Raw genomic sequence first — 22539 nt, forward strand, 5'->3', positions numbered from 1 at the left:
GTGCAGCCAATTTCTAACCTGATCTTTTTCCTGTCGCCAACCGGCCTTCATTTCTGAGCTCAGTTACAGTTCGAGCTGGGGATTCTGTGTCCTGACTCAGAGTCGGTCCCTATCAGAGGCTCCGGTTGCCACTGTAGATGCGGAGTTCAGATGTAAGGCTCACTGCAGCCTTGCTTCCCAGACACAGCCAAATCATATGGAACTCACCTGCTAGAGCCACCCTCCAACATCCCCCAGTGCAAGCCAACAGCCTGTCTCCAACTGCGCCTGCTCACGTGGCAGCCTGTGTGACCGGCTCTACACACAAATCTGATTATGTCCCCTGATGCCAAAGCCCCTTAATGGTCCAGAGGCCACTAATGGCTTCCCAGAGCTTAAGCTGTAAGGGCTCCACCCTGGATGTGGCCTGTGTACCAGGCCTGGTTGTCTGGCCTTTAGCCAGAGACACAAGCACCTTGCTAGTAGGCTCCTGGGGCCTGTTACTACACGGAGGCACATGGGTCTGTGAAGTCCTAGAGCTGTGACTCCCACGTAAGTGAGGCTGGTGCCCCTTGGTTTCGGGCTCAAGGAGGGCAGGCCTGACAAGAGGCCTGGGGTGGGGCTGGGGAACTGGCCCTGCGGCGTCCAGAACTGGCTCTGCAGGGTGAGGGCAGGTTGTCCACACGACACATCCCCTGACTACTCCACCTCCTGTCCCAGCCAATCAGTGCAGAGATCCAGGCAGCTCTAAGCTAGCATGCCCTGAGGCACCTGGGCAGGCGGCAGGAAGGTTGAGACAGTGATGTACAAAGAGGGGTTGTATTAGAGGGAGAGTTATGGGGGAGAGACCATGGAGGGGAAAGTGTGGAGGCTTCAGTCTTCCTTTAGGCTCCCGAACACAGCAGCTGGCACACTCTGCTGTTCCAGTCGGACTTCTGTGGGGGAAAGTAAGGTCAAGGTGGGGGTGGGATGGGGAGGCCCATCTGCTTTAACCCTGGCCCTGGGGCTGGCCACTGACCATTGGGTTCCAGGTCCATCTCGTCCTCGTCCTCGTCCTCGCCCAGCTGGATTTCCTCAGGGTTGGCCTGCTGAGCCAGCTCTGCCAATTCCTCCCTGGATGCATCACTCCTGGGGTTTGGAGAGGGAAGGTGGTGGCTGTCAGCTGCTTCAGTGGACCCCTCCTGCCTCCAGCAGCTTCTCTGGAACACCCCTTTCCTAAGAAGGACTGGTCCACCCCGCTCCTGCCCTCACCTCACAAAGAAGATCTTGCTCTGGGCCCTGGGGGGCTGGTCCCGCTCTGCCTCGGCCGCTAGCTGTTCTGCTCTCTGTTCCAGCAACTTCATGTCATCCATGCCGCTCTGCCCGGGAGCCAGGTCAGACACTGGGGGTGCGGGGCAGGCAGGGAGGGAAGGTCAGCGTCAGACCACAGGCCCTCTGCAAGGCACATCAGACCAGCCCCAGCCATTCTCAGGATTGGTTCCAAATGCTGGCAGAGCTAGGAGGCCTAGGCCGGGCAGTGAGTGCTCCGGGACAGGGCAGACACACTGCTCCGCGTGGCCTAGCCATCATAGGAAGGGAAGGCTACAGAAGCTCACCCGTGCCCGTGGCACTGCCCGACACCTTGAGCATCTGCGAAGCCATGAAGTTGACCTGAGTGTTGTACGTGGCCTGCACACTCCGCCGTATCCTCAGCATCTCCCTGATGGTGTCCTCGTTGCCGTGCCGGACCTCAAAGTCCTTCCACGTTTGCCAGAATGCCCCAGTTGTCTGTGGTGGGATGCAGCACATCAGTGAGCCAGGTGCTTGGTACAGCATCCCCACTGCCCACCCTCCCCCCGCGACACTGGGCACACCCTACCCGGGGATCACAGATCTGGGAGCAGAAGCTGTAGATAGCCCGGGCACGGTCGATCTCGCCGAGCTTGCACTCCATGTCTGCAAACCTCAGGCACATCTCACGGGCATGCTCATCAGACAGCACCTGGCACCATGGGGCAGGGGGAGCAGGGTTAAGGGAAAGGGGTCCCAGTACCTGGCTTCAGGACAGCCTTCTGCCACTCATCCCATGCAGGCAGGCTTTCTGGGATCCTCCTGCCTGCATGGACCCCAACCCCATACCAGGTCACTGGTGGTGGGTACCTCAATGGCCTTCTGGTAGATGCCGCGAGTGTGGGTGACACCGTAGATCTCAGCAGCCCGCTTGATGTAGATGTTAAACATGTCGTACTGCTGGGCTGGCTCCACTGCCCTGGTAGCACGGTCATACACAGCCATGGCATGGCGGGCAAGGCCCCACTCCTCCTCCAGCTGTGCGTAAAGCAGGTATAAAGCTGCCCATGATACAAGGGTCCAGTTAGCAGTGCAGAGCTCAACCGTGCTGCTCATCCCTTCTTATGATGTCCCCATGTCCCAGGACAGCCCGCAGCCTCCTCACTCTTGGCATATTTTGGTGGGCAGCCATCTAGTGCCTGCTCAAAGAGATCCCGTGCACGCTCCAGCTTGCGGCCCCCGTAGCGGGAGATGAATTTGGTCAGGTAGGTGCTCCAGATGTCGGAAACATTGGGCCACTTGAACAGCGAGATGCCACGCTCATATGCCTGTTTCCAAGGAAGCCATGGGTTAGCATCCAGATGCCTTGGCTCATGTCTCCATGAGCTTGCCCAGGACCCCTTCTTTGCCCAGCCCTCCATCATGGCACATGTAAGTATGTCAGTCACTGGTTCCCTCTGCCAACAACAAGGACCTAAGGCAGGGGAGCAGGGACTTTCTGCAGTCTGATACCTCACGGACGAGGTCGCTCCTAAGCTCTACAGACACACTCGTACTCCCGGACAGAAGGACTAGGAACACATGGACAGACGCAACCTCCCTACCTGTGTATCTGCCTATGGCCACCACAGACACAGAAATACCCATGGCCACACTGACTGACCCACACCCCATCACCTGAACAGAAACCAAGGGGAGCTGCACATACGGCTCCCACACTTGCTCCATTTCACCCAAGGACTTGGAGGACACAGAGCTGGCTATGGGAGAGGTACCCGTCTTCCACAGCATTCGCCTGCGGAGGCCCTCATGTCCACTGCCTTACCATGCAAGCACTTATTTTGGAAACGAGGAAAAGGACTTAAAATGACCTGGTTAGTGTAGGCCCAACCAGACACAACTGGTGGCTTTACAAGAGATCAAAGTCGAGACGTTGCTCAGTGGTACGAGCTTTCTCCTGCTTTGAATGCCCAAAAGTTCTGGTTCCACGTTTACACTGCCAAAGGAAAAGCCATTTCCCCGTGACAGTCACTGCTGTCAGCCTAACAGGATCTAGGACAACCTAAGGCAGACTTCAGCTATGTCTGCAAAGGGTTATGTTTCTCACATTACTACAGCAGAGACCATCTTAAATGGGGGTGGGCACCATCTCGTGGGGCGGGATCCTAGACTACCGAAGAAGGAGAAAATGAGCCAGTTCCCCACACTCATCCTCCTGTGCTCCCGACTGCAGACGCAGCGCAGAGGCCACACATTGTTCCTGTTGCCATGCCATGCCCACCTCAGTGGACGATGTCCTCTGTGAGCCCGAGTCAGAATAAACTCTTCTCCCTTAACCGCTCCTGTCAGACATTTGGATCCAACAACGAGAACTATACAAGTCCCCACCCTGTGGTCCCCATGGACCTAAACACCATGTACACACAGTGACAGTGAGAGGACACTGAGACAAGTGGACACCTGTAGACCATGGAGGAAGTGCCTTACTGTGCCCTGGCCTTGCGCACCCTTAGGGCTTGCCTCACCTTGAAGCTCTCCTCAAAGTACTTGTGCTCCTCCAGAAACATGGCATAGTTAATGACAATCTGTGGTGTGGCTATGCGCAGGTCCAGGATTCGGTCATACACTGCCTTGGTTGACTGTAGGAACAAACAGGTCAGGCTGAGAACCCGCTCCCCTCACCCCTGCCCGTGGGCTGAGAACCAGCTCCCCTCACTCCTGCCCGTGGCAGCTGACCTGGAAAGTGCCCAAGCTTTCCTCCAGGTCGGCAAGCATGGACCACACCTTCAGCGACTTGTATACACGGTTCTGCACAGGCTCTGAACCATCGAAGTACTCAGCCCGGCGGGCAGGCAAAGCTGTCGCTTTCTGTGGAAAGACAGTGACAGAGGCACTGAGGGGCTGTCCTGGGCCCCATTTCACAGCCCTGGCCGGTCTTCACAAACTTACCCGAAGCAGCTTTAATGCCTCATCGTAATTCTCATGCCGGAGCTCCAGCTCCCCGCACTGGCACCACACACTTGCCAGGTCGTCCACCTGCTTGAAGTTCACCTTGGTGGCCTTCTCTAGGATGACACGAGCCTGTGGCAATGGCAGAGACGAGGTGAGGCCCTGCCACTTGGCCCCCAGTCCCCTGGTGAAATGCGATGTGCACACGGCACACTCACATCGTCCAGCTGTCCGTTGTCTTCGTAAAACTTGGCAAATGCAACCCACAGGGTGTGGGGCTTGCCCGTGGCTTTGAAGGGGTCTACTGTCTGCACGGCCTCTGTGTAGGTGTTGATAATCTAGAGCAGGAAGGTCACACAGTGAGGGCAGGGCAGGCATGGCAACTCTACGGGGCAGGGGAGGGTGGGTTCGGGACATCACACACCTCCCGAGGGCGGCCCTGATGCAGGGCTACACGCTTGTGCCACTCGTGGACGTGGTGTGGGTTCTGGCGCAGAAGGACACTGTTGAGAAGCAGGGGCCGCCGGCTTATGAGCTGCTCAAAGCGGGCCAGGCGCAGCTCCAGATCCACATCATCTAGGAGTCAAATATGTTCATGAAGCCAGGGAGACTGGAGGTGATGGCATTGTCTACTTCTGTCCTAAACTTCCTTCCCTCCAAGCCCAGTGTTGTAGACCTAAAGAGCCACCATGGACCTAGCACCTGCCCTCCTGCCATGACTGTATGCAATTAAGACTACTCTAGGATATCTAGGCCCCAGTGCCCATCCCACCTCTCCTTGACAGGCTGCTCCACACCAGTGGCTAGGAACTCAACCCTCTCCTCCCAAGCCCACAGTCCACACTGCACGCACCCTCCTCCTCACGCCCCAGTTCAGAGGCAGTCTCCATCTTCGCTGCAATCATGCTCTCCTCGAATTGGGCATAGCTGTCAAACACCTGGGTGAAGTCCCGCACGGTCATCACAGTGCGGATGGCTTCCTCATACACATCCCGAGCCTGTGGGGTTCAGATATGGTGTGAGGAAAAGTACAGAGGAGAGGCACGAGAGCCCACCCACACACCCACTGCCAGCATCCATGGGCTGACCCATGCCCTGCACTGCCTGCCAGCCTGAAGCACCGAATCAGGAGTCAAGGGAGACACCTCCGTCAGAACTGGCCCCCGAGAGGGAACAGGTGGGCAGCAAGACCCAGCTCCCCCCACAGAACCCTAAGCTCGGCCTGCTGTGAAGCCATTTCTCCCTAATTCCAACTTCCCGTTCTGGAGGGAGAGGGAGGCTCCGAAGGCTCAGAAAGTAAATGAAACGCAAGAGTCCCAAGCCCCTCCCCGAGTTACATAAACTCTAACAACTGCTGAACAGGGGACTCTCCAACCAACCCCTAAGGCCCAGCCTGTCAGGAAGGAGGGTCCAAGGACGCAGCTTTTGTGAACTGTCTCCCAGCTGCGGTGGGTTTTCACTGGGGCAGCTACTCTGAGTCATTCCGTGTTCCTCTAATTAGCCCTCACCCATGTTCATGTACGGAAGCCCAATAAGTCCACAGGTTGCTATGTGCACACATTTAGAAAATGAAATAAGTCACCTATCTGTGAAGAGACATCTGTTCCTGTCTCACCCGAGAATGTCACATAACACAGCCTGTCTCCTCCAACGGCTGCCTGACCCCTTCGCGAGCTTGTGTTCTCTAGACTCTCTCCGTCCCTACCTCGCTACCCCATGTCTTCAGCAGGCATTAGGTCAACGGGCTCTGTGAGCTGCTGTTCTCTTGCTGGAGCCTCTTGCCTCGCCCAGCCCAGCACTGCAAATCCCAGTCCCCTGACATCAGTCACTCCAGGCCTCCTCCCCAGTTTCCAAAGACCATAGTAGCCCCAGTTTAGTCCTATAGAGATTCTCAGAGTCCCATCCAACCCCTGTTCCCAGCATGTTTCTAGACAGCAAGATGGAAGGACAGACAGTCAATACAATCTGAGGGGAATTTTTTCACATCAGGCACCTGGTGAGTACCCTGCCAATGTTCCTGCACCAGTTCCTTACAGGTAAGAAGTGGCACATCCTGGGGTTGGGGATTTAGCTCAGTGGTAGAGCGCTTGCCTAGGAAGCGCAAGGCCCTGGGTTCGGTCCCCAGCTCCGAAAAAAAGAACCAAAAAAAAAAAAAAAAAAAAAAAAGAAGTGGCACATCCTCATTTTGCAAACAGGGACATTTGGCGACATCTGCGAGGGCAGTCTGGTGGAGACATCTGTCACTCACTGAGTGCTAGAGCTGATCCAGCTGATCGGACTGGGAAGGTGGCTGTCCTCTTCCTGTCCTCACTGCCCCACGTACAGCTCTCCCAAAGCTGCATGCTACGGCACTGAGTCAGTAGAAAAGGACCACCTTCCCTGAATGGAGAAGCTTGGTTTGGGTTACGGGTAAGTGAGCGGCTGCACTCCTCCAAACAAGCTCTCAAACAGGACGTTCAAGCCAGCAAGTTCCCAGGCTACGCAGCAGGATAGGATGTGAGAGGACCAGACAGAGTCAGCCTGTCCCGAAGGTTCCCGTCTACAGGGCTACTGTGCCCGTCATCACTACTTGGGTGGCAAATGTGTGCGTGTGTGATGTGTCACACACAGCGTATCTGCGCTTCTGTCCTGCCCGTGCACTCTGTGTGTCCTCCTGAGACTCACCTTACAGCTGAGGTCTAGGCACCCACGTACCTTTTCAAAGTGGCCACTGCGGATATAGTAGTCTGCCAGGGAGCACCATAGCTTGCCCAGCTGGTCGGTGAAGCGGGTGAGCCCACCACGGATTATGGCATCCACATTGAGAGACTGTACCTTGTCTGGATTCTGGGAGATAAGGTCACACAGCTCGTGCCACAGCTGCAGGATACAGGGTATGGGGGACATCTCAGTCTTGGTCCAAGAGGGAAGATACCTCTCACCCACCCAGTCTCCATTTTCTGGGGAACCCACCTGGTAGTTGGATTTACCAGCCTTGGACACAAAGCGCTCGTCATTCACCACTGTGGCCAGGCGCTGTGCAGCCTCGTCTAGCCGGTCACTGGACTTGAGGTACTCGATGTACTCCTCAGCACTCTCAGGACTCAGCTGGAGAACACCCACCCCACTCAAGGTGACGGGAGATGCAGGACATGCAGTCTCTCTTCTAAGTTGCTATAGTCACCGCCCCCGCACCCCCTCACACACAGCCAGCCCCGTTAACCCAGCCTCAGTGCTATGGTGGTCCAGCCTGAAGCCAATACTCCAGCCTTGAGCCTCACTGGTCTGGCCTTGGTTCCTTTGGGTCAGTCTTGATACCATGTGCCTCGCGTGGCTACAGAACTTATGATGGTTAGTGTTAACTGTCAACTTGACAGACTCTAGAATCACTTCTGAGATGAACTTAGCGTATGTGTAGGAGAGATTATCTAGATTCTGTTAACTTACATGAGGAGACTGTTAATTATGAATGGGACCATTTCCTGGGCAGTCTTCTGTGTAAAGACGCGTGTGTGAATAGCTGTTTATTGAGCATGGAGTCACAGCTGTTTCAAACTTCTATTGCCTTCTCTTCTAGATGACTGTACCCCTAAACTGTGAGCCGACATAAGCCCGCTCCCTTAGACTGTCTCAGGGTGGTTTGTTACAGCAAGAGGAAGAGAAACCAAGCCAGTAATCTAGTCTGGACCTTCAGTCTCGGTCCTGAGTGGTCCACCCTTGGCCCTTCCTTTAGCCTTGTCACCTCCCCAACCCCAACACTGTCCAATGCAAGTTCTAGGCAGTCCAACTTAGACACTGATGGTCAGGGAAGGACCTGCTGCTGTCACAAACTGCCACCCAAGCAGCACCATGCTAAGAAATTTCCCATAACTGACATCACTGCCGTGAACACACAATGTTCTGCCTGCAATTCCCGCCTCTTACTATGGCTGTGGTTTTATTCTATTTCACATAGTTAGGTCATGCATGTGCTTACCCTGGACTGAAATCCTGTGCAGGACATCTTATGCATGGTGTACCTAGCTCTCATCTCTATGCCCACTGTCACATGGATATAAGCTAAAAGCTAATTACCTGAAAACTGGAGATAATAAATTACCCGGCTTGGGAGTTAGCTCAGGGTATAAAGCATTTGCCTTGCAAGCATGGGGACTGGAGTTTGGATCCATTAAACTCACATAAACACTGAGTAACTGTGGCAGCACTGGAAAAGGGGATCTGTGGGGCTAGCTAGAACTGGCTAAATCTAGTCTGGATTCCCTAAAAGATCTTGCCTCAATAGAGTAATCAAGGAAGACACCCAGTGTCAACTTTGGACTTCCACATACACGGGTGCACAGGTGCCTGTGCGCACGCACGCACGCACGCACGCACGCACGCACGCACGCACGCGCGCACACACACGCACACACGCACACGCACGCGCACACACACACACGCGCACACACACACACAGAAAGAGACCATGACTAAACTGTACATGTTCACTGGAGCCTCTTCCTCAGCCTATTCATTGCACGCAGGCCCTTACCCATGAGCCGCGCTTGGAAGCCAACCCAGAACTGGTGCTCACCTTGAGGAAGCGACGGTAGCCTCGCACAGCAGTCTCAGGCAGCGGGTGAGAGCGCAGGAAACGCAGATACAGGGGCCAGATGCGAGAGTGCTGGGTGATGGGCAGTGCCCTGAGGGCGCGGTCAAAGGTGCGGCGGGTGTGTGTGACTCGGCCCTGGTCCATGAGGAACTGGCAATAGTCTAACCATAGACGTGGCATCTGAAATAAAGAAGGGTGATAGGTCTGGGCCACAGGCTCCGTGGCTTCCTTCCGCTTCATATCTAGGGCACAAGAGCAGCAGGGAGGCAACGACCTGCCACCCAGGCTCTGTGACCAGGCTCTGTAAATAAGCCCAGGAGATTCATTAGTTTCCCCAAGCCCATGGAACACTTTGGTTTTGTTGGAGCACTGTGAGGAAGGGGTGGATGCCTGCTTACATCTCACTGGGGAAATAGTTCCCAGGAGTGCGCTCGCTCGCCCGCACACCCCTCTCCAGATCCCCACCTTGTGCATGAACACGAAGGCCCTCTCATGGCAGTTGTTGACATCTTCATAGGCAGGGTCAGTCACACAGCGATGTTTCACCTGCGCCCGGCGTGCCTTCAGATAGCGGTACCAGAGTTTGTAGCTAAAGAGCAGGAAAGACAGATAAGACGGGTTATGGAACCCCAGAGCCCTGTTTTGTCCCAGAGGCTACCGTGGTGAAAAGGGGGACTGAGGAAGGGCAAGAGATCTCACAGGGAAGTAAAAGACTCGGACATGAGGGTAGGTGTGACCGCTCAGGGGCTGTGCTTCAGTAGAGGAGTACACAGCGTTCCCCTGGCCGCACTGGCACTTGTGTTGTGACTGGATGTGGAGGGATGGGAGCTGGTGAGCGGGGTAGCGCAGGGAGGGCCATTCGTACCTGCAGGGAAGCAGTTTCAGTGCCCGCTCGTACAACTGATTGAGTCGGGGTTTGGGGGCCCCCTGTTTGAACTCGATGTAGCGGAGCCAGCATTTGACAGAGAACTGGTTCCTCATGATTTCTTCCTCATAGGGAAGGTCTTCTTCCTCCTGCCAGGGTCAGGGGAGGGGAGAAGAGGAGCAGCCTGTCTTAGTCTCGGTGGGGTCACACCCCATACTGGGGCTCCTAAGAAATCCCATGCCCTTTCAAAAGGCAGTGGTGCAAGCCTACACTCCTGTCACTTAGCAACAAAAAGGACTCAAAGAATAAAACAGATGGGAGGAAGGTTGGTAAGATGCCCTGTGGGTAGCAGCGCCTGCCACAGAGACTGAGGGCCCGAGTTTACGGTAGGAGAGAATCAACTCCTTAAATTGTCCTCCACTTTCCACATGCACATGGTGGCAGGCACACGACTTAACTCTTACACATATTAAAATTAAAAGCAAACAAACAAATAGAAGTAGAAAGATGGCTCAGTCGGTATGCACAAGCATGGTCACCTGAGTTCAGATCTCTGACACTCATGAAAATGCCAGGCAGAGCAGAATGTATCTGTAAATCCCAATGCTGGGCAAACAGAAATAGGTAAACCCCTAGAGCTCATTGGCTGGCCAGTGGGCCTCAAGTTCACTGAGAAGGCTTTGTCTCAAAGTAAGATGGGGAGCGACTGAAAATCAGCAGATGTCTATTTCCCCTCAAACACACACAAGCCATGCACTTACACACACATTCTACCTAAACAAAACAGGGCTGGAGACATGGCTCAGCAGTTAAGCGTGTGTACTGCTCTTGCAGGGGACTTGAACTCAGTTCCCTGCACTCATGCCAGGCAGCTCGTAACTACCTCTAACTCCAGACTCTGGCCTGTGTGGATTCTCGTGCACATACTTACACAAAGACGCACACATAAACATGATTTTAAAAATACATCTTTAACGAGCAAACAGACGCAACACAACAAAGTCCCAGGCATATGATTCCTCCCTATGCTCGCTATGCCTTTGGAGAACAAAAAAACCAAAAAAACAAAACAACAACAAAAAAAAAAAACCACAACAACAACAACAAAAAAAAAAAAAACAAAACCCAAAAACCAAAACAAAACCCTTTCACACAGGCTGCCGAAGAACACCAGGAAACACAGATATTTACATTATGACTCATAACAGTAGCAAAATTACAGTTATGAAGTAGCAATGAAAAGGACTTTATGGTTGGGGTCACTCCACACGACGAACTGTGTTGAAGGGTGTCGCATTAGGAAGGGTGAGAACTACTGTGCTACAGTGTTAGTTCAGACCTTCGACCCTCAGCACCCAACCGCCCACACAGACCTCTTAGTGGCTAATGAGACCTCTGCCCAGATACCAGTTTTGCCCAGTAAATCCCACTCCCTGGCCCCAATTCTCACCCTCTAAAAAGTTTTGACAATTTCAAACATACATACAGGGAGTATGGAATATTTTCACCATCCATTATTCTCTACTATGCCCTCCCATAATCCCTAGACTCTCACAACAAGAGAGCACAGGTCCAGGTCCCAGGTCACTGCCATAAACAGCCAGTTAGGTCCAGGCATAACACACTTCTTCCCAGACATCAGGTTTTTGATCTCTCTTGCTTACACCATCCTCACCAGACCTATCTTCATACCAGGCCCACATAATAACATTTTAAAATTTTGTTTTGTTGTACTTGGGTCTCACTATTTGCTCCAGCTGTCCTGGAATTCACTATGTATATTCACACTGGCCTTGAATTCACAGAGATCCACCTGCTTCTGTCTCCCAAGTTCTGGGATCAAAAACATTCACTACCACACCCAACCCAAAGTTTTAAAGTTTTTATTTTTTTTTCCAGCCTCCTCTCAGGAGACAGATATGTAATATCCATGAGTTGGTGGGCAGTCTGATCTCCAGCAAGTTCCAGGCCAGCCAGGGCCACATACTGAGATACTATCTCAAACAAAGACTATTTTTTTTCTGTGTGTACACATCTGTGCTGGAGCAGGGCTTTAATCCCAGTGCTCAGGATGAGGCAGGCAGATCTCTGAGTTCCAGGCCAGCTTGGTTTACAGAGTCCAAGGTCAGCCAGGGCTACACAGAGAAACCCTGTCTTGAAAGCAAAGCATTCGTGTATGCACACACAGGAGCAGATGCAGTTGGAGGCCAGAAGTCCTCCTCAATTGCTTTGTGCTTTAGGGTCTCTCACTGGCATTGCATGTAGGGTTCTGAACTGAGGTCCCATGCTTGTAAAGCAAGCACTTTAATTAACTGAACCACCTCCTCCGACCAAGGTGACTAGGTAACTAAGTCTTTACTTTAAGTCACCTACTTCGTCAAACTTCTGGCCCATCAGGATCTCACTAGTCTGTACTTGAGCTTAGCTCTGCCTCAGAACTTGCAAGCTAAAGGGTTTATTATCAGGAGGTGGTGGTGGGGTGTGTGTGTGTGTGTGTGTGTGTGTGTGTGTGTGTGTTCACGTGCCCGCATGCGCAGGTACTGATCAATCACAGAGTGCTTGCCTAGCATACACAAGACCCTTGGTTAAATCCCGGTAACTCAAAAACACACAGGAGGGTTATGGCCTTAACTCTTAACTCTACGAACGTGGCTTAAACATGAAACCTCTATTTCAGCCACCGTTATTTTCACGTTTTTAGGTGAAATCCCAGTGGCTATCCACACCACTAGTCTTTTCTTCATACTTCAAGGTTCTTGTAGCCCCAGACATCAACCTGTTATCTAGAATCCAGAACTCTAATCTGGTCACTGTGCCTATCAAAATCCATGTCGTTTCCATTCCCCTACTGGCCTCACTTCTTTCGGCCCGAGATGTCAAAACCTTAACCTCAACAGCAGCTCCTCACTCAAGCCAAGAAGGATCCGGTTCTTTATTCCCGGCCTGATTAGTGTTTTGACATGTTGCCCCATAAGGGCCTAGTCTGGTCTGGGGCCTAGTCCCCTCCCCCGAGAGCCAGACTCCAATCCTATAAGGGATCCAGCTTCGGATCTTCCCTCGGGAACCACCCTTCACCTCGCTGCAGACTTACAAAAACAAGATCCGGCCGCTCGGGACGCGGAACTCGCGCCATCACCACCATCTTCCTGGCTCTCCAGGTACAGATGAGAGTCGTGCTCTAGTGGCGTCACTCACAGAATGACCGCCCTCTCCGAGACAGACCCGTTTTTTATTGGCTGCACCTCACTTTGACAGCACGGCCTGCTCTATTAAATTTTGTATAGTTAAGGTTGTGACCGGAAGTCACTGGGCGCCGAAAGATGACGTCGCAGCGCGAGTTATTGACCACTCAGCTTCAGTGTCTGCTCTTGAGAAGCACCAATGAAATTTTGTGATGCTGGAGAGTCGTCTTTGGGCGGAAATAGTTTCGTAAAACCGAAGAGCGACATGGGGGTGAAACTGGAGGTGTTTCGGGTCAGTGAGCTTTGGGGGTTGGACATCTGGACCCAGGATCTTACAGAAATTGAAAATAGATCTTGGAAGTGAAAGAAACGCAGAGGGGGTGGGCGTCCTACAGAGAAAATGTCTGAGACTTGTATTGGAACCCCAGCAGAAGGAGCACTAGATATGGGGGCTTAGAATGAAGAGTCTGGGTTTGGTCTGAGGAAGCATCTCAGACTTGGGTGAGCTGAAGAGGGTGTTTCAAGGAAGGGAGGCTTCGGATCCAGAGTTGGATTTCCAGAAGGAGAGCCTAGGGTTCATAATGGAACTCAGATAGGCAGATTCCTAGATTTAAGAGAATATATTTGAAAAATGAGGTCCCTCTGTGTGAAATGCTACAGGCGGGTATCAGATTGGGAGGTAATAACGTCTCAAGGATATGTCTTTGTAGCAGGAGTCCTTGGACTGTTCTCGCTCTTCCTTTCCCTCTCTTCTACCCCTTTGTGCACGTGTGTGTGTGTGTGTGTGTGTGTGTGTGTGTGTGTGTGTGTGTGTGTGTGTATGGGTGTGCGCGCGCGCGTGGGAGGCTTGAACAGAACTACTACTACGAATAAAACCTGCTTGATCATGAGACTAGTCTTTACGTTCAGGTTTCTGTTCTCCTGGTAGGATTTCTGGGGTTCCCAGAGAGCCCCTGAGGCTGAGCTCCTGACCTGTGTAGGAGGATAGATCTGTCTTTTGGGCTTCCCAGCAATCTCCCTGTGTTCCGATGGTGACTTCTGGGCTCTGCCCATACACCTTTTTTTACAGATGTCACTCTACCTCACTTTCCCCGTGGTAATGTTCTGGATCTCCAATCAGGCTGAGTGGTTCGAGGACTATGTTGTCCAGCGCAAGGTGGGTATCAAGAAAGTGTTGGCTGGATAATTCCTGGGGGAAAGGAGGGTGTGAGGCCCTAACTTGCTATTGGGGTCCATTGTCTGCCTCCCATGAGCCAACCCTGTTCTGGATGTGGGGCTCTGGATTCTCCTGCCTTATGTTCTCACCTGTGACTTTGTTCCACAGAGGGAGCTGTGGCCACGAGAGAAAGAGGGCCAGGTCAGTAACCTGTTCTCCCTAAGGGACTGGGTCACTTTATCCCAAATGAAGATTTCACCCTCAGCCCTAGATAGGGAAGTGGAAGTGGAAGGAGTAGGAGTTCCAGACTAGCCTGGGACCTTGTCTCCGTAAAAGTTTCTTGCCGTTTGTGATGGTATATACCCATGATCACAGGAGAGGTAGCCGTAAATCCAGCATTCTAGCACTCAGGAGATGGATGCAGGAGGATGGGGAGGATTCTGGCTGTTCTGTGCCACACAGTGAGCTCAAGGCTAGCCTGTAGTATATGAGACCCCATCTTAAAAAGAGGGGGAGGGCACAAATGGTTTCGTAAATGACCTTTTCCCTGAGGGATAAAGCTGAACTCACGTGTGTATGGTGGTTGTGATTGGCGTGGGGTCCCTAGTGTGAATACTGGACTCTAAAGCCAAAGGGAGGGTAACGTGAGTAAGTCCAGGCCCAGAGGCCTATACCCCTCCTTCCTTTCCATCACACCCCTCTCCCCATTCCAGCGCCAGGAGCTAGAGGAATTTAAACAGAAGATCCGGAAGCAGAGGGAAGAAAGACTTCTTCAAGCTGCCCAGCAGAGCTCCTGAGACCTTCAGTTCCTCAAGTTCCAGACACCCCCCCCCCCCCCCCCAGGAAATAACACACACTGAACTCTCTGTCGCTAGTGCCAAGTATTTTATTACTTTCAGGGGCCAGTGGGAGGCCCAGGGTGGCTGGAACTCTCAGGGAGCTTGTGTCTGGGGCTGGGGGCTACTGTTCCTGCGGAAGCTGAGAGCAGCAGGGTCCTGCGGGCTGAGCAGGGGTTGAGGGCTGAGTGTCCCGGGTCGTTTCTGCATTCCATCCTGTGGATGAAGAAGGGTCAGACGGTGGGAGGGGACCACGGAAAGTGCAAGTCAGGGGCACCTCCAAACAACATGTCTTTACGTCTGCCAATCAGGGTGGTCGTGAGTACTCAGGAAACAGAGGCAGGAGGATTTTCTCGAGTTTGAAGCCACCCTGGTCTACATACTAAAACAGATGTTGGGCGCTGAGAATATAGCTCAGTCATTGCAATTCTTGCTGTGCTCGTTTGAAGATCTCATTTGGATCCTGGGAGGCCAGGTGTGGCTTCAGGCACTTGTAATCCCAGTGCTTAGGACGGAGAGTCAGGAGGGTCCCTAGGGCTTCCTAGCTAGGGAACCTGATCTGCCTGGTGAGTTCCAGGGCAGTGGAGGATCCCATCTCAAATAACAAGGTGATGACTCCCGAAGAACCTCTGGCTTCTACCTGCACGTGTACCCATCTGCACATGGACCTCTGAACGTGTCTGCCAGTGTACACAGACATAGGGCCAGGGCCGGGATTCAGTTAATAGGGACTGCATCAAAGTCCCGGATTCCATCCCTAACCACATAAATCACTCACAGTGGCTCGCACCTGTAATCCCAGAACCCAGGATGTACATGTTGGAAAAGTAGAAGTTTAAGGTCATCGTTGGCCAGCCAGAGCTCCATGAAACCCTGTCTCAGAAACAATAAAGTGGAACGCCCCCAAACAGAATCATGCTCTTCATTGATATATACGTGTGTACATTCATATGCCTTCCTCCCAGGGAGACTGCCTGTCTTCTCCCCGTGGCGTGGCCTCTCCCAAATATACAGATGCTGGAGCAAGAACTGTACTTTACAGTCACAGCTCTGACACTGTCGTAAGTCCTGCCTGACCTTAAGCCTGTGGCACTTTCTATCTCTATCTGGGCTCTCCCTTTTCAAAGCTCAAGACAGGTATAGAGATAGGATCCTGTCCTATCTGGCTACAGATGGAGCATAGATTTAGAGAGCTACACCAGCTACACCGGGACGTGTCTCCACGGGTTGTCTGGACATCACCTACCTTGGGACCAATAGGTTGGAAGCCAGGCAGGGAATTGACTGTTACACGCTGGTCATCCATGCGGCGGCCCTGGGTGTTGGCCAGCATATCCATGAGGTTGTCCATCTCTGGAGCAGGGCCACCCTCTGCTCAGAGCAGAGACAGGTGGGCATGAATACAGACCCCAAATGAGCTCCCCACCCCAAGCCCCAAGATCCACAAGGTACCAGAATCCCTACATTCCTGCCACATTTGCTTCTCAGACAACACACACACACACACACACACACACACACACACACACACACACCCCAATCATCCCCTGCTCACGGCTTTCTGGGGTCTGGCCTGGCTCAGCTTGCAAGGAACAGCGCTGTTCCTCCATCCGATCGCCCTGCACGTGGCTCAGCAGGTTGAAGAAGCCTTCCTGGTCAGGTGAACCTGCCTTAAGGACAGACAGGATTGATTTAGTTGGGTCTGTGCCTTCTCTGTCTTCCAGCCAGCTTCCACCTGAACCAGCACCTGCCTCCCCATCTCTGCTCTCACCATAGTCCTCACGGGTCTGCAGATTTTCTCTAAATGAAAGCCTGAGTCTCTTTCCCTGACCTGTCCCTGACTCCCCCAACCCCCTACCTCTCGGCCTGGGGCCCCTGCCTGCAGCACAATTTCACATGGTACTGCCTCTCGGGACAGTATTCCACCACTGTCCTAGATTGAGACCAGACTTGACTTGGTTTGGGGGTTGGGACACTTACCAGGGAAATGGGGCTCAGAAGTACCCCACTAAATCCTAGCACCTACTACCTCTTGGGGGACAGTACTAAGAATCTATTCATTTGCCCTGAGGAGGGGCTCTTATACCCTTCCTACCTAAACCCCCTATGTGTTATGGTAACTGGGTCAGGGGACCCCAGGGACTTGCTTGCTAATTAGATGTCCTATAAATGAATTAATCTTGTCAATTACAGGTGCTGAGACTTCAAAAAGCTACTTGTGGAGTCGACCAGAACCCTCTTACCTTGTCTTGAAGGTCTAAGCCTCTTTCTCCCTTTTCTTCTTCCTGATCCATTTTGTGTTTCTCCTATACTTTTCTCCTGGTTTCTGACAGGGCCCCCACACCTGAGAGGGCCTTTTAAAAGGCCAGGAGGTGGGGGGAGGGGGAGCATCCCCAAATCCCTAGCTCATACCCCATCTGCTCCCACCATTGCTTAAGCCCCAGAAAGATGATCTCTGGGTAATTGTTGATCCACACTGATGCTGAGTTGGGTATGGGTGTAGGGGGCAGGGCAGTCTAGGTTTGGACCTCACTAGACCCAGCCATGATCACAGGACCTTGAGGATTCTCAAGTGAGAAAAAGGCAGGGCAATGCTGAAAACCAACCAACATGAGAGTAGAACCTGCAGGATGTCCCACGCAAGGCATCCCATTCCTGTCTGTGAGTTCATCCACTGTAAGGCAGGTGACATTTGTGGGAGGATAGCCAAGGAAGAAGTTGGGGTCCAGGCCTCCTCCCCTAATCCCTGCCCTCACCACAGACACACCAGCCGACCTGGCTCCTGCTACTGACCACCTGTGAGGTCTTGCAGTGCCCCTAAGGCTACCCAGAAGGAGACTCCTGGACGCTCCTGTTTACCTGCCCCTCAAATGTCAGGTCGAGTTGCCTTCAGTCTCTCATTTCTGCATGGAGCAGGAAGCCCCTGACCATTTCATGGAAGAGCTGTGGCTTTCTGACCGTGCTCTGAGAGCCTGTTCCTATCTCTCAGGAGACCAGTAAGCTTCTTTTCCTGGGACAGAGAGGTAGTTCATAGGCTAAGAGCACTACCTGCCTTTCCAGAGTACCAGGTTTGATTCCCAGCACCCACATGGCAGCTCAGAACCATCTGTAACTTCAGTTCTAAGGATTATTGCTCTTTTCTGGCTTCTGTACAGACATACATACATACAGGTAAAACAGCCATACACATAAAATAAAACAAAATTTAAAAAAACATTTAATAAATAAAGTTAAAAAGGAACTTTTCTTTCACTTGGGGCAAGTGAGGTAGGGTTTGCGTAGGTTGTGTGTGTGTGTGTGTGTGTGTGTGTTTGTGTGTATGTGTATGTGTGTGTGTGTGCACATGTGGTGCGTGCATGCTCATGTGAAGACCAGAGGTCGACATCAGGTGTCTTTCTGTATTATTGCTCTCCAGCTTTATCTTTGAGACATGATCTGAAAAATTAGACCTCGAGCTCCTGGGTTGCTAGGCTGGCTGGGATCAAATGTCCTGACTTCAGAATTATTTTTATATCTATTTCTCAAATATGGATATTTTGCTTTTCAAATATGTGATGTGCTCATGAGATCAGAAGAGGGCATTTTCATCCCAGAGCCATGGATAACTAGCTGTGAGCCACCATGTAGGAGCCAGCAATTGAACCTGGGTTTTGTGGAAGAGAAGCCAATCAGTACTCTTAACCACTGAGCCCCCACCCCCACCCCTACTACCCACCTGTCTCCCTCCCTCCCTCTGTCCATCCCTCCTCCCCCCCCTCTCTACCTCTCTCCCTTCCTTTTTTGAGGTTTTTTTTTTTTTTTTTTTTTTTTTTCCCCGGAGCTGGGGACCAAACCCAGGGCCTTGCACTTGCTAGGCAAGCGCTCTACCACTGAGCTAAATCCCCAACCCTGGCCCTTCCTTTCTTGAAATGTAGCCCTGACTGTCCTGGATCTCCTGGCATTGTTCTCAGGAACACTGTCCATTCTTTGAGACACACATTTGTAACCCCAGCACTCAGGAAGCTGAGTTAGGAAGATCGCAAGTTCAAGGCCAACTTGGACTCCATAGGAAGCTCCAGGTCAACCAGAGTTACATAAGGACACCCAGTCTCAAATAATCATGGGACCAAAACAGGAAATATATACCTAGCAGGTTAAGGGTTCTGTTTGCAGTTAGGAATAAGTTCCCGGGGTTGGGGATTTAGCTCAGTGGTAGAGCGCTTGCCTAGCAAGCGCAAAGCCCTGGGTTCAGTCCCCGGCTCCAAAAAAAGAACCAAAAAAAAAAAAAGAATAAGTTCCTGTCTCTTAGACCTGATGTAAACTTTGAGTTTTTAAGACATACACTAAACCCGTGACACCATTCCAATGATGAATAAAGATGTTCATCCTTTTTATTCCTTTCCCGTCACTGTCTTTTCGGACAATGGATAATTTACAGGGACCAACCTCTTGCCCCTGCAAACACGTTATCTCTTCTATAAAAGGGAGAAGAGGCCAGCAGGGCTGCTCTCTAAAGTCCTGACGTGTGGAGAGGCAGCTGGTTGGCCAGTCCTGGGTGCACCCCAAATACAGCTTGCTTTAGTCAGACAGTTGTGGATTGGGTTTTCCTCCTCACAATTCTCAGGTCTAACATGACAACCAAGTGCGTTACGGCAATAGATGTAGAACACTTTAATATGCCGAAAGTTGTTACTTGATGTACTTTAGTGTCATGACACATATGGAGAGGCCAGCTTTCAGGACTCAGTTCTCTCTCCCAGCATGTAGTTTCCTGGGCTGAACTGAAGTTATCAGCCTTGGCAGAAAGTGCCTTTCCTGGACTAGCCGTTTCCCTGGCCCTGTGAATGACTTTTCAACAAAGCTGTCAAAGGAGAAAGGAGGAAGGGAAAGAAAGAAAGGAAGGTCCCTGTCTTAGTTAGGAGGAGGTACCACGACCATGCCAATTCTTTTTTTTAAACCTTTATTTATATTTGTGCATTGACATTTTGCCTACACATGTATCTTTCTGAAGGTGTCGGAATTCCTGGAGATAGAGTTGCAGGCTGTGGTGAGCTGACATGTGGGTTCTGGGAATTGAACCCAGTGCTCTTAACCACTGAGGAATCTCTCCAGCCCCTGACCATGGCAACTCCTATAACAGAAAATATTTAATTGGGTTTGACTCACAGTTTCAGAGGTTTAGTCCGTTATCATCATGGTGGGAACATGGCAGCAAGGAGGTGAGAGTTCTACATCTTGATCCTCAGCCAGCAGGAGACGACGTGCCACGCTGGCCATACCTTGAGCATATATGACCTCAAAGCCCACCTCCACAGAGACACTTCCACCAGCAAGGCCACACCTTCTAACAGTGTCACTTTGTGGACCAAGCATTCCAACACATGAATCTACGGGGGCCATACCTATTCAAACCACCAGAGGTCCCAAGTCCTACTTAGGGTGGCTGGCCGTCCTTGTTCACCTGTAACTTAGATCTCATGGGTTGGTCCTGTGGGTGCAGGTTTGTATTTTCAGTTCCTCAGAAGGCTACAGCAGGAGGATTACAAACCCAAGGCCAACCTGGTGATTCAGTGCGACCCCATTTCAAAGGAAAAGAAGACTGGAACGGTACCCCAACAGAGAGGCAGAACGTCTTTTCTCGGCATAAGTCTTGTCTTGACCTGAGACACCCATCAAAAAGAAATAGGTTAGTTTTGTCAGGTTCCAAATAAAATTCAGTGTTAAACCGGTGAGCTAGATGCCTATCAGCATGCCCAAGCACACGATAGCCTCCAAGCTTACTGAGTACCTGTAGCCTCTCTGTTTGTCTCTCTCCTGCCCCCTACCATAAACCTCTCCAGCTTAGGGGCTTCACTTCCCCCCTCCAGCTTTTGACTCCTATAGAACCCAGCCATTGGTTCTTCTCTGTTCTCCTGAGCAGTCTCGGCTCTCTTGGTCAGCATGTCCCCCTCTCTTCTCTTCCTCTTGCTCTTCCTGTCTCTCCTCTCACGGCCCAGTTCAGTCTACTGGGCATGTCTAATCTACTTTCTCTCCCTGCTCTGGACTCTTCTAGATGCCTCTGGATGTACTCTCCCCTGTATTTACAATCAAATTCTCCTCAACCACACCTTGGAGCAGGCAGGTCCTCATTTTCACTCTAGTTTGGCATACCTAAGAAGTCTGGCCACTGCCACTTTCTGCTCATGTCAGCCACTCCCCACTCCTGCTACCCACTTCCGGCTCATGTTGGGCACGTCCCACTCCTGCTCCTGTCAGCCACCCTCACATTTACCTGTAGCTTATCCTTCTTTATTTCACTTAGGATTGTTTGAGACATGGTATCACGTAGCCGAACCTGGCTATTCAGAAGCTACGTAGTCAAGGATGAACTTGAATTCCTGATCCTCCTTGCCTCTAGAAGTTGCTGTGATTACATGTGCAGAGCACTATGATTGTTTTATGTGGTGCTGGGTTGGAACCCAGAGCCTTGTGCGTAGTAGGCAAGGCTCGACCAACTGAGCTCCACTCCTAGCCCTACCTGGAAGACCTAAGCATTATCAAGAAATCAGTTCAGACGAGCAAACCCACATCCACAACTGTCACCCGTCGGATCTGAAACCTCACGTCTGTGATTGATACAGAGACTGTACCTTCTATATCACAGGGTGTCAGCTCCTCTCTAGAGAAACAGTGGAAGCAGGTCTCAAGATTCTGAGTTTAATTCGAATCGCCTACCGTATGTGTAAGTGTGTTTGATCTGTTTGTGTGTCCACACATGGATGCAATTGTCACCCTATGGGTGTGGTTCTTAGAGTCATAAAATTGTAACAGATAGCCGGAGTTGTAGCTCAGTGGTTAAGTACTTATTAAATACACGTGTGATCCTGAGTTTGATCCTCTGTCTGTCTGTCTCTGTCTGTCTGTCTGTCCTGTCTCTGTTTCTGTCTCTGTCTCTCTCTGACACACACACACACACACACACACACACACACACACACACACACACACACAGAGCCAGACGTACAAGTAGAAGGGGCGCTAGTTGGGAAGGGGAAAGGGATAATTGAGAATGGGCATTAGAGGGGAATGAGGGTGAATATGGTCAACATACTTTATATGCATGTATGAAAATGTCTTAGTGATACACATTACCATGTGTAATAATATATACTAATGAAAACGACTGAGAAGCATTCCTTCATGAACAGGCACAGATACGTACGTGGTCATAGTCCTCGAATCTAGGCTCCTGTTTCACCACGGGGCTCTTACAGAATGTTGACTGAGAGCAGACTGCACAGGCAAGGTGCCTAGTACATAGTGGAGTCTCCCGTGGACTCCCTCCTAAGTCTACCAAATGTCACCCAAGCTTGTACTACAGTCTTTGGCTCCCAGAAGGCAGTTGTAGAGTTCCAGATTTAGAAAGTCCCGCTGTCCTTTGAGTGGGCACACTATATCACAGACGGAAGCATTTCTGGACAAGGTGGTATTTGTAGCCGGGCAAGATGAATATTTTTACCGCTCTGCCATCGCGCTAGGCAAACTGATCCCAGTGTGTGCGAGCAAGGGAACAACTTAAGACTTCCATGAAGGATTCCTCGAGGGCGCACACAGACTGGCGACTGCCCGTTTGAGTCCCTGTCACTATGCCTTCCCCTGAAGTGGAACGAAGTGGTGCGTGCTGCTGGGACCGAACTTCCTAGAGGCGAGAACAGAGGACCCGGAGGCGGGACCAGGTGCGCAGGGGGGCGTGACTCGAGCCCACGGGGTGGGGC

General features: G+C 51.7%; 3 protein-coding genes and 1 long non-coding RNA gene across 7 annotated transcripts; 1 reads left to right on the top strand and 3 right to left on the bottom strand.

The window, feature by feature from the left end:
* Positions 1-783: 783 nt before the first annotated feature.
* Positions 784-12820, bottom strand: Xab2 (XPA binding protein 2). Its single transcript, NM_139109.2, is given in 19 exon segments — positions 784-914; positions 998-1107; positions 1231-1360; positions 1575-1746; positions 1838-1960; positions 2119-2309; positions 2414-2576; positions 3774-3887; positions 3985-4116; positions 4198-4329; positions 4416-4535; positions 4622-4773; positions 5051-5195; positions 6892-7056; positions 7150-7284; positions 8750-8947; positions 9233-9356; positions 9633-9781; positions 12724-12820. Coding segments are annotated over 19 exon segments (2568 nt in total). The 5' UTR covers positions 12775-12820; the 3' UTR covers positions 784-852.
* Positions 12821-13052: 232 nt separating this feature from the next.
* On the top strand, positions 13053-15719 carry Pet100 (PET100 cytochrome c oxidase chaperone). Of its 3 annotated transcripts, none has more exon segments than NM_001195245.1 (4): positions 13053-13106; positions 13884-13970; positions 14139-14171; positions 14684-15719. In NM_001195245.1, coding segments are annotated over 4 exon segments (231 nt in total). In that variant the 5' UTR covers positions 13053-13079; the 3' UTR covers positions 14768-15719.
* Pcp2 (Purkinje cell protein 2) lies at positions 14838-16877 on the bottom strand. 2 transcript variants are annotated; one of them, NM_001107116.1, is made up of 4 exons: positions 16578-16613; positions 16362-16476; positions 16053-16177; positions 14838-15022 (listed from the first exon to the last, which is right to left on the bottom strand). In NM_001107116.1, the coding sequence occupies exons 1-4, from the start codon at positions 16578-16580 to the stop codon at positions 14903-14905; spliced, it is 363 nt and encodes a 120-aa protein (NP_001100586.1). In that variant the 5' UTR covers positions 16581-16613; the 3' UTR covers positions 14838-14902. The 2 variants fall into 2 exon arrangements, with proteins under 2 accessions (NP_001100586.1, XP_087434311.1); XM_087578185.1 differs by lacking the exon at positions 16578-16613 and adding an exon at positions 16787-16877 and having other exon boundaries at positions 14841-15022.
* A 2850-nt stretch (positions 16878-19727) lies between these two features.
* On the bottom strand, positions 19728-22499 carry LOC103690858 (uncharacterized). The gene is made up of 3 exons (XR_015634512.1): positions 21987-22499; positions 20247-20445; positions 19728-19916 (listed from the first exon to the last, which is right to left on the bottom strand). It is a non-coding gene; the product is annotated as an uncharacterized LOC103690858 (long non-coding RNA).
* Between the last annotated feature and the right edge of the window lie 40 nt (positions 22500-22539).

Source organism: Rattus norvegicus, chromosome 12 (genome assembly GCF_021556685.1).
Source record: "Rattus norvegicus strain SHRSP/BbbUtx chromosome 12, alternate assembly SHRSP_T2T, whole genome shotgun sequence".
Lineage (NCBI taxonomy): Eukaryota > Metazoa > Chordata > Mammalia > Rodentia > Muridae > Rattus > Rattus norvegicus.

Excerpts from the sequence above, each read along its gene's own strand:
- Pet100 (XM_087579329.1), top strand. The coding sequence starts at position 13,884 with ATGTCACTCTACCTCACTTTCCCCGTGGTAATGTTCTGGATCTCCAAT. Across the intron at positions 13,971-14,138 it reads ACTATGTTGTCCAGCGCAAG|AGGGAGCTGTGGCCACGAGA; the intron begins GTGGGTATCAAG and ends TTTGTTCCACAG. Across the intron at positions 14,172-14,683 it reads CACGAGAGAAAGAGGGCCAG|CGCCAGGAGCTAGAGGAATT; the intron begins GTCAGTAACCTG and ends TCCCCATTCCAG.
- Pcp2 (NM_001107116.1), bottom strand. Across the intron at positions 16,178-16,361 it reads AGGCCAGACCCCAGAAAGCC|AGGGTGGCCCTGCTCCAGAG; the intron begins GTGAGCAGGGGA and ends TGCTCTGAGCAG. Across the intron at positions 15,023-16,052 it reads TCCAACCTATTGGTCCCAAG|GATGGAATGCAGAAACGACC; the intron begins GTAGGTGATGTC and ends CTTCATCCACAG.